We start from the raw sequence: 19,060 nt of genomic DNA, 5'->3' as shown, positions 1-19,060 counted from the left end.
AGCCATTCTAACTGGGATAAGGAGATATTTTATTGTGATTTGGATTTGCATTTCCCTGATGATTAGTGATGTTGAGCATTTTCTCGTGTGCCTATTGACCATTTGTCTATCTTCTTTTGAAAAGCTTTTGTTCATGTCTTTTGCCCACTTTTAATGAGATAGGTGGTTTTATATCTAGGTACTCTATTTTTTTTTTTATTCCATTGATCTATATCTCTATTTTTGTACCAACACCATGCTGTTTTTGTTACTATAGCCTTGTAATATAGTTTGAAGTCTGGTAATATGATGCCTCCTGGTAATATGGTTTGTTCTTTTTGCTTAAGGTTTCTTTGGCTATTTGGGCTCTTTTCTGGTTCCAAAGGAAGTGTAGAATTATTTTTTCTAGATCTGTGAACTATGATGTTGGTATTTTGATGGATATTTCATTGAATCTATAAATCACTTTGGGTAGTACAGACATTTTAACAATGTTGATTCTGCCAATATATGAGCATGATATGTTTTTCCATTTGTTTGTGTCCTATGGGATTTCTTTCCTCAGTGTTTTATAGTTCTCCTTGTAGAGATCTTTCCTCTCCTTGGTTAAGTATATTCCTAGGTATTTTATTCTCTTTGTAGCTGTTGTGAATGGTGTTGAGTCTTTGATTTGACTCTCAGCTTGACTGTTATTGGTGTATAGAAATGCTTCTGTTTTATGCACACTGATTTTGTATCCTGAGACTTTGCTGAATTTATTTATCAATTCCAGGAGTCTTTTGGTGGAGTCTTCAGGGTTTTCTAGGTAAAAGATCATGTCATCAGCAAACAGCGATAGTTTGACCTCCTCTTTCCCAATTTGGATATAATTTATTTCATTCTCTTGCCTGATTTCTCTGACTAGGACTTCCCAGCACTATGTTGAATAGTAGTGGTGACAGTGGGCACCCTATTCTTGTTCCAGTTCTTAGGCAGAATGTTTTCAACTTTCCCCCATTCAGCATGATGTTGGCTGTGGGTTTGTCATGTATGGCTTTTATAATTTTGAGATATGTTCCTTCTATGCCTAGTTTGTTGACGGTTTCTACCATGAAAGGGTGCTGGATTTTATCAAATGCTTTTTCTGCGTCTATTGAGATGATCATATGGTCTTTGTTTTTGCTTCTGTTTATGCGATGAATTACATTTATTGATTTACATATGTTGAACCATCCTCGCATTCCTGGGATAAAACCCATTTGCTCCTGGTGGATTATTTTTATGATGTGCTGCTGATTTCAGCTCGCTAGTATTTTATTAAGGATTTTTGCACCTATATTCATAAGGGATATTGGTCTGTAGTTTTCTTTTCTTTTGTTATTGTTGTTGTGTCCTTTCTTGGATTTGGTATCAAGGTGATACTGGCTTCATAGAATGAATTGAGGAGAAGTCCTTCCTTCTCAATATTACAGAATAATTTCTGTAGTATGGCTACCAACTCTTCATTGTAGGTTTGGTAGAATTCAGCTATGAATCCATCTGGTCCAGGGCTTTTATTTTGTTGGGAGGTTTTTTATTATTGCTTCAATCTCACTACTCATTATTGGTCTGTTCAGGAGTTCTGTTTCTTCCTGATTGAGTCTTGGGAGGTTGTGTGTTTGTCCATTTCCTCTACATTTTCTAGCTTATGTGCATAGAGATTTTCATAGTATTTATGGATGATGTTTTGTATTTCTGTGGTATCAGTTGTAACGTCTCCTTTTTCATTTATGATCGAGCTTATTTGGGTCCTTTCTTTTCTGTTCTTGGTTAATCTAGCAAGAGGTCTTTCAATTTTATTTATCTTTTCAAAGAACCAACTTTTTGTTTTGTTGATCATTTGTATTTTTATTTATTTTCAATTTTATTTAGTTCTGCTCTGACCTTTGTTATTTCTTTTTCTGTTGGCTTTGGATTTGATTTGTTCTTCCTTTTCTAGTTCCTTAAGCTATGACATTAGGTTGTTAATTTGTGATCTTTCTGTCTTTTTAATGTAGGCATTTAAGGCTGGGAATTTCTCCCTGAGGAATGCTTTTTTTCTCTGTCCCATAGATTTTCATCACTTGCATCTCCTTTGTTCAGTTCAAAGAATCTTTTGATTTCCATCTTAATTTCATTGTCAGCCCAATAATCATTCAGCAGCAGGTTGTTTAATTTCCATGACTTTGTGTAGGTTTAAGTGTTTCTCCTGTGATTGATTTCTAGTTTTATTCAGCTGTGATCTGAGAAGATACATAGTATGACTTTGATTTTTCTGAATTTGTTGTGACCTGTTTTGTGGCCTAAGATATGATCAGTCTTGGAGAATGTCCCATGTGTTGCTGAGAAGAATGTACATTCAGTAGTTTTGGGGTAGAATGTTTTGTAAATGTCTGTTAGGTCCATTTGTTCTAGAGTCCCATTTAAATCCAGTGTTTCTTTGTTGATTTTCTGCTTTGATAATCTGTCCAGTTCTGTCAGTGGAATGTTGAAATTCTCAGCAATTAAGATGATGCTATTTATTTCTTTGCTTAGCTCTAGTAAAATTTGCTTTATGAATCTGGGTGTTCCTGTGGTAGGTGCATACATATTTAGAATTGTTATACCTTCTTGTTGAATTGCTCCCTTTACCATTATATAATGACCATCTTTGTTTTCCTTCACTTTTGTTGGCTTAAAGTGAATTTTATCTGATATGAGAATGGCTATACCTGCTCTCTTTTGACTTCCATTTGCATGGAATATTTGTTTCCATCCTTTCATGTTGAGTCTATGTGCATCTTTGTCCTTTAGATGAGTTTCCTGCAAACAGCAGATAGTTGGGTTGTGTTTTTTCATTGATTGAGCTAGCCTGTGTCTTTTGAGAAGAGCATTCAGACCATTAACGTTAAGTGATAGAATCGATATGTGGATGTTGATCTGTCCATCCTGTTGGGTAGTACCTTATTGCTTTGTTTTACCTCTTGTGCTGTTGTTTTATATGAGTTGTGAGTTTGGAGGTATGCATGGGTGATTTTATATCCAATGGTCCATTTACATTTTGCATGACTGGTGGGTATCTGTTGTGCTTATTGGTGTATTTGGTTTTCTGAGTATTTCCTGCAGAGCTTGTCTGGTCATGGCAAATTCCCTCAGTGTTTGCTTGTCTAGAAAAGACTTACTTTCTTCATCAATTGTGAAACTTAGTTTTGCAGGATACAAAATTCTAGGCTGGCAGTTGTACTGTTTAAGAAGATTGAAGATGGGACCCCATTGCCTTCTGGCTTATAAGATTTCCAATGAGAAGTCTGCAGTTAGCTTGATGGGTTTTCTTTTGTAGGTTATTTGTTGCTTTTGTCTTGCTACTTGCAGGATTTTCTCCTTCATTTTGACTTTGGCCAGGTTGATTACTATGTGTCTTGGAAATGTCCTGTTATCCTGTTCACTATGAATTTTCCTTGTGTTTGATATCTATCTTGTATCTGTATGTCCAAATCTCTGAAGATACCAGGGAAATTTTCCTCATAATTCCCTCAAATAGGGTTTCCATGCTTTTAGTTCTTTCTTCTTCTCCCTCAGGGACACCTATAATTCAAATGTTAGTTCACTTCGCATAGTCCCATATCTCTGAGTGATTGCTCAGACTTTTTTATACTCTTCTCTGCCTCTTTGCATGACTGGGTTATCTCAAGAGCCTTGTCTTTAGTTCTGAGATTCTTTCTTCTCCTTGGTTTAGTCTGTTGAAGCTTTTTTCCACATTTTAAAATTCCCTAAATGACTCATTTCTTTAAGTTCTATTATATGCTTTCTCATGTTATCTAGCTCTTAGCAACTTTTTCATTGATTTCCTGCAATTTTGGGGGGGGAGGGTACTTCTTTTAGTTGTTTTCCAACTTTCTGATCAGTTCCATTCATCTTATTTGACATCCATATTCTGAATTCCATTTCTGTCATTTCAGCAATTTCCTTGTGGGTGGCATCCACTACCATAGCGCCATTGTGTTTCCTTGGGGTGTCAAACTATTTTGTTTTCTCATGTTTCCAGAGTTCTTTTGCTGGTTTCCTCTCATCTGGCTCCTCTTCTCTCAGCTCTGGGTTAATAGGATTGCAGGGCACCTGTTCTCCTTTGCTGGGGACTCTCCTGTTTCATTAGGGGATGGGGAGGACCCTAGATGGAGCTTTTGTGTTAGGGATGTTGACCTATCAGGTGAGGGATAGGTGCACTGAGAGCCTGTAAAACAGCTGTTCTGTTTTAACCCATTCCCCTATGATTGTTATAGTTCAAGTCAGTGCTGGATGATCTTCATGTGGGGTGGAGGGTTGTTCCCCAGCCTGTTGGAAGTTCAAGTTGGGGGCTGGTTGAGATCCACTCCTCAGCGGCTCTTGTTGTGGAGGATTGTTCTGCCTGGGGTCACCAGAGGAGGCAATAGTGACAGCTGAGTTAGTTCATTTAGACAGTGGTCGTGGATGACTGGGCAGTGGGCCTTTGCTTGAGCCAAGGCCAGGAGTAATGGCTACTCATGCCTTGAGGGTCCTGAGAGAAATGTTGGACCTTAAGAGGTTCCACCAGCCTAGCAGCAGTGGTGAGGACTCAATGGTGGGGTCTTGGGGCCCAGGCTCAACTCTGGAATCCTATGGGTGGTGGTCCAGGCCCAGCAGGGGTCCTGGAGTTCCAGAGGCAGAGCCTTGGGCTCAGGTACAGTGAGAGATTCAGAACTGGCTCTGGGGATTATGGGGGCAGAGCCACACATATGGAGGGCTATCCTGCCAGCATGGAGACTTCTGATGCCCAGTCGTGCAGGCAGGGATTTGTCTTAGTGTGCAGGGGACTGCATAGGCAGGCTGGAGCTGCTGGTTGGCCAGGGTTTTCCCCCTACACCTAGGACCCACTGAGGCTTTCAGCCAAGGCTTCCCAGGTGGTTCCTGTGATGTCTGAGACTCCTCCTCTGGTCACATCTTACGCAGGGGAGGAGATGGGCTTAGCCCTCAGTCACAGGGCACAACACAGGGAGTTTCTGCTCTGTCTGCTCCCTCCCCAGCCCAGCTGGTGTGATGCAAAGGCTATTGCTGGAAGGCTGAGTCCCTAGTGGGCCTGGCTCCATGCACGAGAGCAATAAGAATGGTGTCAGTTGTGGAAACCTGGGATTGGCAGCTACCAGATCTCTGCTCTCCACCTACTCTCTGGTGCAATGCCTCTGCACAGATTCTGAGCAGCTCCCCAGTCAGCCCAGAGGTTTGTAGTAGAGAAGGGAGACCCCTCACAGCTTGAGCTGCTTGCAACTTTTATTCCTCTCCTAAAAAGCAGTGCCCCGTCGTGTTGCTTCTATTCTGCTATCTTCCCCTCTTCCCAGCAATGCGAATTGTATTGGCACCCCCAGCTTAATCTCTGAGTTCATGGGTGGTGCTTGTAAGAATCAGCCATGCCCTGTTTGATTGAGTCAGTAGATGCTACAATGAGCTATACAGTTGTTCTCTCTCTCAGTGGTTGATGCTTGCAGGAAAGAGCCAACTTCAGAGAGGTTGTTTTGTGCCTATAATAGGCTCTAGCCCTTTCAAAGAAGCACTCGAATGCCCTAGGGATTGGGAGGGGCCCTCTAGCTCCCAGGGGATTGCTTATTCTCCACCACAGCAGAGGCGGGTGGAGGAGTAAGACTGGGTGGGGTTGGGTGAGCCTGGAAGGCTCTGCAAAGTTTCAACAGGGCTCAAAGGTCATTTCCTAGGCTTCTAGGAAAACCCACTGGGAGGGGGCTGAAGTGGCCTCTCCAAACTGGAAAGACTGCATGTGGAGGCGGGGCCTGTAATTCACTGACTGGCTATTGGGAATAAGCTCTGCCCCGAGAGTGTCCCACCAGTGTCTGTTTGCAAATGGGAGCCCAAACAGGGGACCTGCCCTAGTCTGACAGCGTGACTTTCCTGTGGGGGAACGGGTGCTCCACCAAATGGCCATGGCTCAGACCCACAGTGTACTCTCCCATCAGTTCTGCCCACATGGGCTCCCTCGCCGCCCAAGTCAAGCTCTCAAATCTCTCCTCTGTGCCCCCTAGCAACCACTCAAATCCTGGGGGCATAGGATCCAACCTACATGTCTGACCTGCTGGCCCGCATCTCCAGGGAGTGCCAGCAGGCAGGGAACTCCTATACCAGGCACCCTTGGGTCCAGTGCAGGTCCCTAAGGGGAAAGATGTGGGCCCCACTCTCCATGGAAACTCCAGACTGAAGGAGGCCACAGCTGATGAGAGGCAGCCACTCCAAAGTCTCAGTCTGCCCTTGCAGCTACAGTGGATGGGGGAGAAGTGGGGAAGGAGAAGAGTCTGAATGGAAGATAGCCAGGACTCTGGCTCTTCTAGTCCCTCTCCTTGGAAGGAAGCCTGCACAGAATGTCCAAGCTCTTGGATCACACTAGTTATCCACACAATTCAGTGGTTGCAGCAGTGCCTGGGCTCATACGGGTGGAAAAGCTTCCAAACAATTCAGTAGCCTGCTGATTATGAAAGGTGTGTGGAAAGGAGAAATGGAATCCCCCTTACCCCTTCACTGGACTCCAAGCCTTTCTGGGTTTGATCCTCACTAGTATCTTTTCTTCTTTTTCCTTTTCCTGTTCTGCTTCACAGTTTCTTTCCGTGAAGTCTCCAGCAGGCTCTGGCACTTCTTCCTCTGAACTATTCCTGAGCTGTGCCCATTCCCCTTCTCCTTTATCTGAAACCCTTCCTTTACTCTGGGATACTCTGGCAAACAATCTCTCTAGTCAGCCTTCTTGCTCTCTCTCTCCTAGCCGTTAATTTTCTGTGAATTAAAATCTACATATGAATTTCAAACCAGACTGGGGGATGGAGGGATAAGATGAAAATTAATTCCATCCATAATAAGAGCAAAAAATGTGAAGTTAAAACTTAAGAAAACTGCAAATCTCCAAGAAACCTAGCAGTTTGCTGGAAGGAAAGATGGTGTAAAGATGAATTCTTCCAAAATTAGGTTAGAAGTTTAATGTAATTCAAATCAAAATCCAAACCAGACATTTTTTAACTTTTCAAAAAGATTCTAAAAATCAAAATCATCTGATAGAATAAACAGCCAAAAATAGTTTTAAAATGTTTAGAAAAGAATAAAAGAGGAATGAAGAGGATCCATCTATTAAAATATTACTTATATGTTTTAAAGTCACAGTAATTAAACGTGTGAGATACTGATACAAGATATAATGAAATAGTCCGGAAGAACAGCCTAAGATATATTTAACTCATGATTTATCTCATGATTCCTACCAATTTCCCACACCTGGTCAGAAAAAGATGGCTTTTAATAAATGGTGGTAGGGTAATAAGTTCACTTGTTTTGAGGGTAGGGGGAAAGGAGATGTGGTGAGAAGGAGATATCCTTAATTTTTACTCCAATGAAGAAATGAGTAGAATCCCCTGGTTTGTAATCCCGGCAATAGATACAGGAGATAACAAAAAAAGAGATGCCCAACTTCCCTTGTGAGAGGTGGTGGCATAAGCTCTGGAGTAGAAATCCCTGCTCATTCACCATTTACTTAACAAATAATTATTGAGCTGTTCAAGGAGCTGCAGTGCAGTGTGGATAAGAGGAAAGCTCCTTGAACTCGTGGAACTTACCTTCTGTTGGAGGAGACAGCTGAGAAATATGTAAACACACAAGGGGGAAGGTGTCCAATAGTGCTAAGTGCTAAGTAGAAGGTTAAGCAGGGCAGAGGATGAAGAGTCCTGGACAGCTGGGAGCTCTCTGACCAAGTGTCTTCTGAACTGAGACCCAAAGGGCAAGCAGGAAAAAGACAAAGATCTAAAGCAAGGGCTTCCCAGCACATGCAAGGCCCTGGGGTGGAAATGACCTTGACAAGTTCAGGGCATAGATAAAGAAAGAGGGAGGCAGTGCCAAAAAGATGGATGCCCATGATCACCTCCTAGACCAAGAAAAGAACTGTCTTCTCTTCCCCTGCCAGGGCAGGTTTGGTCAAAGGTGACAACCCTAGCGTTCCCCTCCTCTGTCACCCTCTCCAGGCCCTGAGGTGGCCGTGCCTCGATGGGCTACATCTGTGGTCCCCACCCACTGAGCTGCAGACTAGGCCGCAGAGCTCCGCCACCTCCCTTAACCCCCAGTCTGTGGAAAAACTGTCTTCCATGAAATTTAGGAATGGGGCTGGGGCACAGCAGGAGGTGAGCAGTGGACAAGCAAGCGCAGCATTCGTCTGTGCTTACAGCTGCTCCCCATCACTCGCATCACCACCTGGGCTCCGTCTCCCCCTCCCCTACCTGCAGTCCGTGGAAAAATTGTCTTCCATGAAACCAGTCCCTGGTGCCAAAAAGGCTGGGGACCGCTGGCCTACATCAAACAATAGTGGACGCCACCAGGGAAAGACAAAAAACAACCTCAGGGAAACATGCAGACCATTGGGCTTAATTCTGGAACTAAACTACAGATAGTACACTTTAAAAAATTCATTTTTTCAGTCATCATTTAAAAAGGAAAATCTTAATTCTTTCATAAATGGCCTTGGCCATGATGGCCTGGATGATTTAAGCACTCATGCCTTCCTGGAGGCCAGTCCTCCTCTAATCTCTGTTACGTGCGATTGTTTCAGTTTATTACACATGCTAATTTATTAAGTTCATGTTCCAGTTTCTTTCCACAGTTCTGTGCCACTCTCTTGCATCAAGTCACTCTTCAGGGACATGAGTCTGTTCATGGAGAATGTATTTTGACGGGTTTTAGTGGCATCGCCAGAGTGCCTTATGTTTCGTGAGAACTGAAACATATTTGCACTGAATTTTTCTAGCAGATTTCTGTCAACTATTCAGGAGGACATATGGAGTTCCTTTTCTTACCTTTGAAAAGAAGAAAAATACATGAAATCAGGGCATTTGGACAAATGTCCTTGCTTGCTCTGGTAGTTTGATGGAAGCATTTCATAGAACCATGACAGCGTCTGCAATACGAGACAAGAGCAGTGAGTGGACTGGGAGTCTGGACTATGCTCAGACTTTCTTATACAGCACATTCTTTCTCACTCTGGTGGTCGTTGGCTGCACTGGAAGGCTCTGAACAGGAGCTCGTCACTAGCTAGATCACAAACTGTTGTGTGGCTTGGTGGTCGGCTTGCCAAATCGATGCGCTTATTCTGATTGGCGTCAGTTGAGAGAGGCTGCAGAATGACCCGGGGGCTCGCTGTGGTTAGACCGTTCTCTTGCTGATCTGTTGCTCACTGGTGTGATTGTGCACTCAGATTCTGTTTCACCACCACTTTCTACACTCCACTGGGTCTGGGGAATTATGCACGTGGAGGAGGTGGGGTGACAGGTGGGAAGGGGCATGGGCTTTGGAGACCAACGTCTCTGGGCTCAAATCCCAGCTCTGCATTTTCTTCCCTGAGCCAGGTAGTCTCTTCCTCTCTAAAGATGGAATTAAAATATCAACAATGCCAGGTTGTTGTGAGGGTTAAATGAAATAACGAGAAGCCTGAAGTCATACCTTCTCATACCTAATGAGGAGCACAGGATAGACCCATGTTAATTATGAGCTGGCTTCCTTCCTTCCTTCTTCTCTTCCCTCCTGAAGGAGTCTCTCCGGCAAAAGGAGAAGGTGTGGCCCCATATTTATTTTATGCAACTTGAACTACTACAGGGTTTTTTAACTCTGCCTGTAATTTCTCCATTCACCCCTTTGTGTTCAAACATGTCTCTAGATGACCTTGTTAAGGTTTCCTGCTGCTTGGGATGTCCAGTGTCCCTATTGTCCCCCTAAAGAACATTCATGAATCACAGGCTGAAAGGAACACTGGAGGGTCACACATTTTTACCAGTTTCTTGATTTCACTAAAGCCAACTGTGAAGATTGTATCCCTTCACCACCACCCCAGCCCAGCCCAGGAAACCTGACATCGAAAATAATACACTTGAAATAAAAATTAAATAAATGACTTGGACTCTGTTCCATTTTTGGCATTTGGTAATCACCCAGTCTCTTGGTTTGTGAGCAAAGGAGCTTTAAAATGTTATATTTTTCTTTATTTCAAATGCCTAAGGAACCCTTCCTTCCCTCCTGGTATTTAAATCTGTAGTGTATCAGTTTCTTCCGGATCACCCGGCTGGAGAGCAGGGCAGCGTCTTACCATCTCCCCCGTCCCCACTCCGCAGCCGCAGCGTTTTCTCAGTGCTCTTCCCGGAATGTTGCACCTTGGATGATCTTGTCCCCACGATAGCTGCCCCACCTCAGGCCCTGTGACCTTTGATTTGAGTTGCAGTTATAGTTTCTGACACTTTCTCTGCCTCCAGTTTTCCCCAGCCCTAAATCCGTTCCTCCTGTAGCAGTCAGAATTACCTTTCCAAAGCACAGGTTTTCTCTCATGCCGGTATGTTAAGAGCCTGGGCTTTGAAGTCAGGCAGACCCAGGTGTAAATCCCGGCTCCTTCAGGGCAAACCACGTCACCTCTCTAAACGCCAGGTCCTCATTTGTCAGAAAGAGTGATCACAGCACCTGTATCATAGTGTGGTTAGGAGAGTTAAATGAGGCAAGGCAAATAAAGTGCTTATCCCAGAGCCTGGCACGTAGCGCTCAGTAAATGACAGTTATTGATAACAACTGCAGCGAGGACCTGCAGTGGCACCTCGTTGCCGGCAGTACAACCCCTCCCCAAACTCCGAGGCTGGCATCAGGGCACTGTAGGACCGGCCTCCCTGTTGTCTCCCACAGCTTGCCTTGGGCACAACGCCACTGACTCAGCATCTTTCTTGTGCTTCCAGACCTCACTCCAAAGTCACATGCTAGCAGACCTGGTTGTCCTCTCTGCAGGTCCACAGCCTGTAGCTCACAGTGCAGGGCAGAACTTGTCTTTGCCACCTACTGTCGTCCCCTGACCTTCCCCTGCTCTGTTCTCCAAGGATAGGCCCAGGCTTCTTTGCTTCTGCATCCCCTGCAGGGCCCAGCGCCTTGTTCTCACTGAGTATCGGTGTGTGTGGTTCAGTCTGCTCCCAGTACGAGGGAAACGCAGGGTCCACTGTCATCTTTCTTGTTACTCATTAGAGCTGGGAAACAACAGAATGAGAAATATAAAACCTCTCTTTCTCTCTCTGATAGGTTGATTACTGTCATATTTTAGGACAGACTGTTCTGTATTCTGTAATTACATACTTCTTTTTTGGTGTTAAGTTATCCTTTCTTTATGAAATTATGGTGGTGCTAGGCAATAGTACATTAAAATGGTTTTTTTCTTTTTAAAATATTCTTATTTTGCAAAAGAAAAAAACCTGGGAAACAAAGAGCAGCAAAATTTAACCTTTTTGGGTAATGGTAAAATTCATTCTTGGAAACAGTAAGAAGGCAAGGAAAGCTGGTTCAAGAGTACAGTACGTACTGAGAGGCGGCTGAGCCACCAGGCCCTCCCCGATACAAGCCCACCTCCAGCCAGGAAACAGGCCTGCAGGGCAAGCGGGAGGGGCTCAAGGAGGGGGCCACAGCTCTGGACTCACACCTTGTGGACACCTGACACGTGCTGTCTAGTCTTCTGAAAAGCCTCTTGAGCTAGATGGTGCTTTCTCCATTTCGCAGCTGAGGCTCAGAGAGGTTGAGTTATTTGCCCAATCACACAGACGCTATAACCCGAATTTCTCAGAACTCATGGGCATTTGTGTGCAAATGAGGAGGTCATATTAGCATCAGTCCCCGTTCAGAAACCACAGGACCCCAGCAGCCCCCATTGTCTCTCTCTGTGCTCATGAACAGCCCTCTTGTATGACAGATGCCCACTCAGGGCCTCATTGATGTCTGGAGCTGGCACAGCCCCTGGAAGACCAGCCTCACCAGGCGCCTCACTGCCACCCAGCCACTCTGGGAACCAGATCCTGCCTAGTGCCTTCCACAGATGGGCTCCAGAGCGGCACAGCCAGGGCCATTCGTGACTTTGGCGGGCCTAGGCACTTTTGCCTTCGTGGGCCCCTTCCTCCATAAAAGACATTAAAAAATCATATTTTATACCTGTGTTGCTATAAATATTGATATGCTAATATGTATTAAAACATGTTTCCGGAGAAAAGAGTTCATTCTTTTCCCTGCGATTTTAATAGAAAGTAAAACATTTTCATGGGCATAATAATAGGCCCTAGGCTGAGTGCCCACTGTGCCTAACAGGTAAGAGGTCCTTTGCAAGACCCTGCAGCGACAGTTCCCTCGCCAGTGCCCCTCCCTGTTTCTTGATTGACCCACGGACCCTGGGCATGCTGCTTGCTTCTGTATAGCTCCAAACCCAAATGTCAATGTCGCTTCAGCTTCTACCTGTTTTGCCTTTTTACTCTTGTTATAGGGGTCAGAACAGTCCCTGAGGTGGAGGTAGGAAAGTCTCTCTCCCGCCCCAGATACCCATAGACATCATTTAGTTCTCAAAGGTTTTTTTTTCCCACATTATATTATATCAAGACTTATATCAAGTTATGTAAGTAGACACCAGGACCTGTGGCGTAGACCAGCGCGCTACACACAGCCAGACACTGGGTCTGTCTTCGCCCAGGCGAGGCAGACACAGGCACACACAAGTGCCAGGGGCTGGGGCTGGAATCCCCCCTCGTTAATTCCAAAGTGGTCTCTCTCTGTCTATGAAGACAGGCATCTTATGATTAGAACATGCTCCTGAGGCTTACACGTTCACAAGCTTGAGATAGTCTGGTAAAGGAGCATTCCTGTTTATTCCAGCTCAAAATGAGTTTGCATTTCTTTATCCAGCACAAAGATTTGAAATGAATCATAACACTGGGGAAAGCTCAGGAGAATTTGCAAAGATTGTTAATAAGCAGGTGTACCTACTGTTTAGAATGAAAATATTTTCTTCTTTAGAATTCTGCGGGCTCAGAATCTCACCTGGTAATACCTTGCATTCTGCATGTCTTTAGGAAATAATTTATCAGGAAGAGTAAATGGGGTAAGAATTTGTTTATGGCAACATGTTTTATATGAAGAGAAAGTGCATGGAGGAAGGATAGAAAGATTGCTAATGCTAAAGTTTGTGTGATGTGAGACAAAAAGCAGTCTTGCTTTGCCCTGCAGTCCCTAGAAAAGAAATAATAATCTGGGGTTTATGGCATGGGTCCTGACTTGGTCTTGCTTTCGGGCTTCGTTGAAATGGCCACTGTGACAGCCTTGGAATGGTAAATTACTTTATTAAAGGTCTTCTTTGGTACCATTGTCAGTTATGAGCCAGGCTGGGAGTGTGAGTCTTTGTTAAGGTTGACACTACTTTTGCATCCTCCTTGATGAGCGATTGAGGAAACTCTGCCTCGGGCAGAAAGCAGTCACGCATCTCACCTTCCTGTAACTCTGCCCCGCGGTTCTGTTGTGGGCTTGCAACACGGGTGTGCTTCTCATCATCTTCTGTTCTCCAAGTGGTGGACTGCTTGTTTCAGCCTCGATGGTTGTGAAGCTGACTTTATGGATCTGATGTTCCCCATGGGGCTGTGACACAGGCTGAACCCTAAAAGTGGACACCTGGGCTCTCAGAGCTGAGCATCAGTCATCAGGAGACTGGGAGCATGGGTGCATCAGAGCAAACGCATCCCGTGGGGATCAACAACTCAAATACATGCTCTGCTCTATTCATGTCAAAGGCATGTGGGCATATACTTGCCATTTTTAAAGAGAATCATGTATGTTTCTGGCACTTAACAAATTTGTTATTCAATTTGTATTTCTTTGATCACTAGAAGGTTGAATTTTGTTACATGGGTTTATCAGCCATTTTCATTCCAGCATCTGTGGGTCCATTGGCTGCAAGTGTCTTTGAGGCCCACCTTCCTGTTCTGCAGTAGACACCCACCCTGTCAGATGATTGTCCCCACGCCTTCACCTCTCCCTTATTTGCTATCATGAAACTCACATTTGATCTGTCTTGTAATTAACATCTGCTGTCAAGTCAGCTACCACATGGACTGCTCCGTCTGGGCCCCCAACTCGTGCTTTGCTTGTGCCATTCAGCTCGTCCCTCTGGGGCTGTGAGCAACAGAAGCAGAAAGGACCCTTGAGCTTCGCATTTCACCCACATACAGGGCTCCCTGTCAGCCACCTCTAAATCTCCACCAGCTTTTCATAAAATCCCCGTCCAGTGCTAAATATAGCTTTTTTAACATAGCTGTACAAAGTGCTTTCCACTTTTCTCTAGCCTGGGCAGGAAACAGGACATTTACATGACAAGTCAACATTAGCTCTGTAAGAAATTGGACTTCTTTTATTGGCCAGTGAGTACACTAAGGAACAGGGAGATTAGGTGCCCTGCTCTTGTCCTACAGCTAGTTAAACCCCAGTTATCTCAAACTCCAGTAGGTGCCCTGTCTACTCCCACCCTCGAGTCCAAGCAAACAGCCCGTTCCTAGGTCACAGACAAGAAGCGCTGGTTCCCTACAGGTGGGAAATTGTTGTGGATTCCAGTTTGCATTTCCCAGTGGAAAGCAAAACTGGGACACCTACCAACCAAGAGATCTTGTCCAGTTTTCGTATCATTTTTTCAGTCACTTCTGCCAGCCTGAGAGTAGTTCCCTTCTGAAGTGGCCCAGGTCTTTAACCTCCAGGTGAAGCTGAGTGCTGCCCTCAGACCAGCTGCCAGGGACTCCCCACCCTGACTAAGGGCAAAGGCCAATGCCTTCAGGGGCCAGGACAGTATGTCAGTGTGACAATGGATGGGGTGGGGCCACAGGCAGGCCAGAAGGACAGGGATTTCATCTACACCGAATTTCCAAATAGTCCAGGGTCATTAAAGGGTCAAGGTTATTAATGGGAAAGGCTTAAGAGATGCTTAAACAGAAAGAGTGATCTCCATCCTGACTCAACTGAACATGTAATCAAAGGGATACGTGTGTGAATTTTCACACTTTCCCTTCCATCGTGCTGTGGTCTAGCTTTATTTTTCTGAACCCCTTCATCATATGTCTTTCTTTTCAAAAGAGATACAAAGACACCGTGTCTACCAAATAAGGGGCAAACTTTCTAAATGCATGTTTTATTTCTAAGACGAGTAGCATATCTGCTTTCATATGTACAACGTTGCCTTTTTTAAAATGAGCTCCTGTTGGCTCGGAAGCTGCACATCTATGTTCAAGGCAGGGACAAGCTGGGAGTGGAGGAGGGCATCCGATGCATCTATTCCCCTGATCAGGAAAACAAAAGCTGTTCTAGAAAACCCCTCAGTAGGCCTCTCCTCCAGCCTCGCTGTCAGAACTGTGTCACAGGACTACCCCAAGCTGCGAGGGAAGCTGGGAAATAGAGTGTTTTTCCGTTCACCTCCGAGGGAGAATGGGCTGGAGATAGTGTGTGAGCTAATACGGTGTCTACTCAGAGACTGCCGAGAAACTCTTTTCCCAGATGACAAAAATGACTTCCAGAAGTGGGAAATAACTTGGCCAAGGTCCCATGACTGGATAAAGTTAGAACCAGATGTGGAGCCCAGGTCTCCTAAATCCCAGTCCAGAGAGCTACCCGCTGGACCACAGTGTAGACAGTTCGACAGAGTCTGCAGCTGAAGTTATATTGAGGAAGTAGAGTATCACCCAGCAAATGAGACAATGGATATTAAACTATCAGCAGTGGGCAGAGGACATACAGCTTCCATTCGTGTTCTCCTCCCTCCCTCCCTCCCTAAGAATCTGAAATAATTCACTGTGAGTCACAGAAACTAGGCCAAGTCAAATCGGCCTCCTCTGAGGTCCCTTCTGCTGCGTGCATTTTTATCTTCTCGTTCCTTCAGCACATGGGTGTTTGTGTGTGGAACTGCAGAATCGATCTCATGATGACGAGTGTCACGATAACGTAGAATTCCTGTGTGGTTGTTAATGTGCTGTTCTTGTCTTCTGTCCCTTTCTGTCATTGGACCAAACAGAAGTATTCTGCTGTTTCTCTCTGCAACATCTCCACAGAAGTCCTGAAAGTCATCAACGCCACAGAGGAGCTGATAGCAGAGTCTACAGGGCCCTGGGAGTCCCCACCAGCCCCTCCTGACAGAGAGAAGGGGACATTTCCTCTTGGGACAGACCAAGTGAGACTGGACGAGCAGCTGACTTCCCTGGAAGAAAACGTAAGAGGGTGTGGTCGTGCCCTGTCAAGGGTGAACGAGTTCCAAGAAGAAGCTGATGAAGTTGTAGCTCAGCACGAGGAGTGTGAGGACACACACACACCATCACCACACCACAGTAATATATTCTCAGGGAGGGTCTTAGGCTTCGTTCCCCAGGAGCAGACCCTGAGATGGGGATTTGTATGTGAGTGACTCGTCAGGAAAGTGCTCCCAAGGCGGGGATGGAAAGGGAAGGGGGGAAGGAAGGGAAAGGAAAGAATCTAAGCAAGGGTACGATCTTACACAAAGAGTAGCTTCAGCCTGACCCTGCAGTGAGCTCTGGAGTGTAAGTTGCATCTCAGAGTTGTCCTGGCCTAGGGCAAGGGAGCTGGCCCTCCCTATAGCCAGCAGGCACTCAGTCCTTCTGCATGCAGATGGCGTGTCTCCTGTGGCCCAAAGGCAGCCGTCTGTATAGATGTGAGCTGCTGGGAGCAAAAGCACAGTGCAGCTTGGTGGGCAGGGAGGAGGGTATAGAGTAGTAATACCAGAGATCCAAGGGGATCAGGTGGAGTTTTGTCAGTGCCACCACAGGGGAGGAGGATGGTGGCCAAAAGAACTTAGGTTGCTACAGCCGGTCTGCCCTGATTCCCTGACTTAAGATACCAACACAGTCATCTACCTTTTCTGTCTCCAGTGAATCACCCAAGCCTCCCTGTGCCATTAGCAACAGGAAGCCCATTTCCTTCCTCCTCAGGCTACCACAGTCCACACCAGAATTTTCCAAGCACTCTGAGAACTAAGACCCTATTGCGTTACCTGCATTACCTTGTGAGCATGTTTGGACCCCAGACTCTGCCACATCACTCCTCCCCCACATTCCTGTCCTTGTCCTCACCCTCTGCCTCCACAAGGAGGCCAACTAGCCATTGCTGGTAGACCTGGCTGACCAAGAGGAAAATGCCTAACATCAAGTATATTTAAAATTACATTTTGTCTTTGGAAATAAAACATTTAGCACAGTGCTTGGCACAAAATGAGTACCCAATAAAAGTTAGATATTCTTATTAGTATCTGACAAGCATGTCATCAGCCAACTCCTATAATGATCCCATTAACGTACCTAAAGAATAAGTTGTTAAAAATGGTTCCAACCTTAATTATAAACACTCCTAGCTCTCTCATCCTGGGACAAGTATGCATTTGCTGCTTTCCAGAGGAAAACACTTGAGAAAGAAAGGAAATAAAATAAGTCCTGCTAGTGATTTTGCTTTGTTGAAAAATCCCCTGTTTTCACTGAAGTGTAGGCAGGACGGCCCGGAAGTCCCGGCTGCCTTGGTCACCCCGCTCTCACTCGTTGCTCGTCTGAGGATCCTGATGCAGGCTGGCTGGGCCCTCCGCGGTGCCAGCTCCTTTCCTGCCAGAAGGAAGCCTTGCCTGAGGGTCAGGGCTGCAGGGCAGGGAGGTGGGATCTACGGGGTTTCTGGAAAGTAGGGAAGGGGTGAAGGGGAAAGCGCTCGTACCTGCTTCGACACTGTAGGAAGGTTGTAGACCATCAGCCGGGTCAGCTGGTTCCCTGTGGAAATTTGGACATCTCTGAAGGCAAAATCGAATGAATGTGCTGGGGGGGAAAGACAGTGCTTACATTTACTCTTCTTCAAATTCAGTTCCATGTAGCTTATACTCCTAAAAGGTGTTTGCAAATACAGTCATGTGCCGCATTTTGATGTTTTGGTCAATGACAGGCCGCATTGGTGTCAGGGGGCCCATGAGATTATAATGGGTGAAGAATTCCTATGGCCTAGTGCCCAGTGACGTTGTAGCCATCGGAGGGTCATAGGACAATGTGTTGCTCACATGTCTGTGGTGATGCTGGTGTAAACAAACCTGCACTGCCAGTCGTATAAAAGTATAGCACCTACAATTATGTGCAAGACATAATACTTGATAATGGTAATAAAAGACTATGTTACTGGTTTAGGTATTTAGTATACTTTTTATGGTTATTTTAGAGTGTACTACTTCTACTTATATTAAAAAAAAAAAAGTTAACTGTAAAACAGCCTCAGGCAGGAGGAGGTATTCCAGAAGGCATTGCCATCATAGGACATGGCAGCTATTAACTCCACGGTTATTACCTATGAACACCATGCATTGGGACAAGATACGGAGATGGAAGATAGTGATAGTGATGATCCTAACCCTGCGTTGGTCTAGGCTAATATGTGTGTTTACGTCTTAGTTTTTTTTTTTTATGTATATGTCTTAGTTTTTAACAAAAAAGTTTAAAAGGTAAAAAAATTAAAAATTTTAAAAATAGAAAAAAGCTTCTAAAAATAAGGATATAAAGAAAGAAAATATTTTTGTACAGCTGTAGAATGTGTCTGTATTTTAAGCTAAGTATTATTACAAAAGAGTTGAGCTAAAACAAATTTTAAAAGTTTATCACGTAAAACAGTTACAGTAAACTGAAGTTAATTTATTATTAAAGAAAAATACTTTTTGAAATAAATTTAGCATAGCCTAAGTGTACAATGTTTGTGAAGTCTACAGTAGCACACAGTATTGTCCTGGGCCTTCCCATGCACTCCCCGCTCACTCAGTGGCCCACCCAGAGCAACTTCCAGTCCTGCAAGCTCCATTCATGGTAAGTGCTCTGTACAGATGTACCATTTTTGATCTTTTATACCATATTTTTACTGTACCTACTATGTTTCGATACGCAAATATTTACCATTGTTTTGCAGTTACCCACAGTATGCCCCGCAGTAGCGAGCTGTCCAGGTTGGCAGCCTAGGGGCAGTAGTTCGCACCATACAGTCTAGGTGTGTAGTAGGCCGTGCCATCTAGGTTTGTGTTAAGTACATTCTAGGATGTTCCCACAACAAAATCACCTAACAACACATTTTTCAGAATGTATCCCGTCATTAATTGATGCATGACTGTATTTATGTTAAAGGACTCCATAATTTCCCCATTTCCATTCAAGAAAGAAAAAATTTGGCTCCCAAGTGAGAGTCTGCCAGCTGGAAGCAGGGGGTGGGGGGGGTGACTGATGACTTGGAGTTC

The 19,060-nt window shown here is 44.8% G+C and overlaps 1 protein-coding gene across 1 annotated transcript in view; it reads left to right on the top strand.

Annotated features, from left to right (window-relative positions):
* The window catches only part of LOC123623600 (myosin VIIA and Rab interacting protein), a 255,538-nt gene that overhangs the window by 218,900 nt on the left and 17,578 nt on the right, over nucleotides 1-19,060 (top strand). The window contains 1 exon segment of the mRNA XM_045530922.1: nucleotides 15,821-16,015. Within this exon segment, the coding sequence (XP_045386878.1) occupies nucleotides 15,821-16,015 (195 nt within the window).

The sequence above is a fragment of the Lemur catta genome, chromosome 18, assembly GCF_020740605.2.
Source record: "Lemur catta isolate mLemCat1 chromosome 18, mLemCat1.pri, whole genome shotgun sequence".
Lineage (NCBI taxonomy): Eukaryota > Metazoa > Chordata > Mammalia > Primates > Lemuridae > Lemur > Lemur catta.
This window is presented reverse-complemented; position numbering and strand designations above follow the sequence as displayed.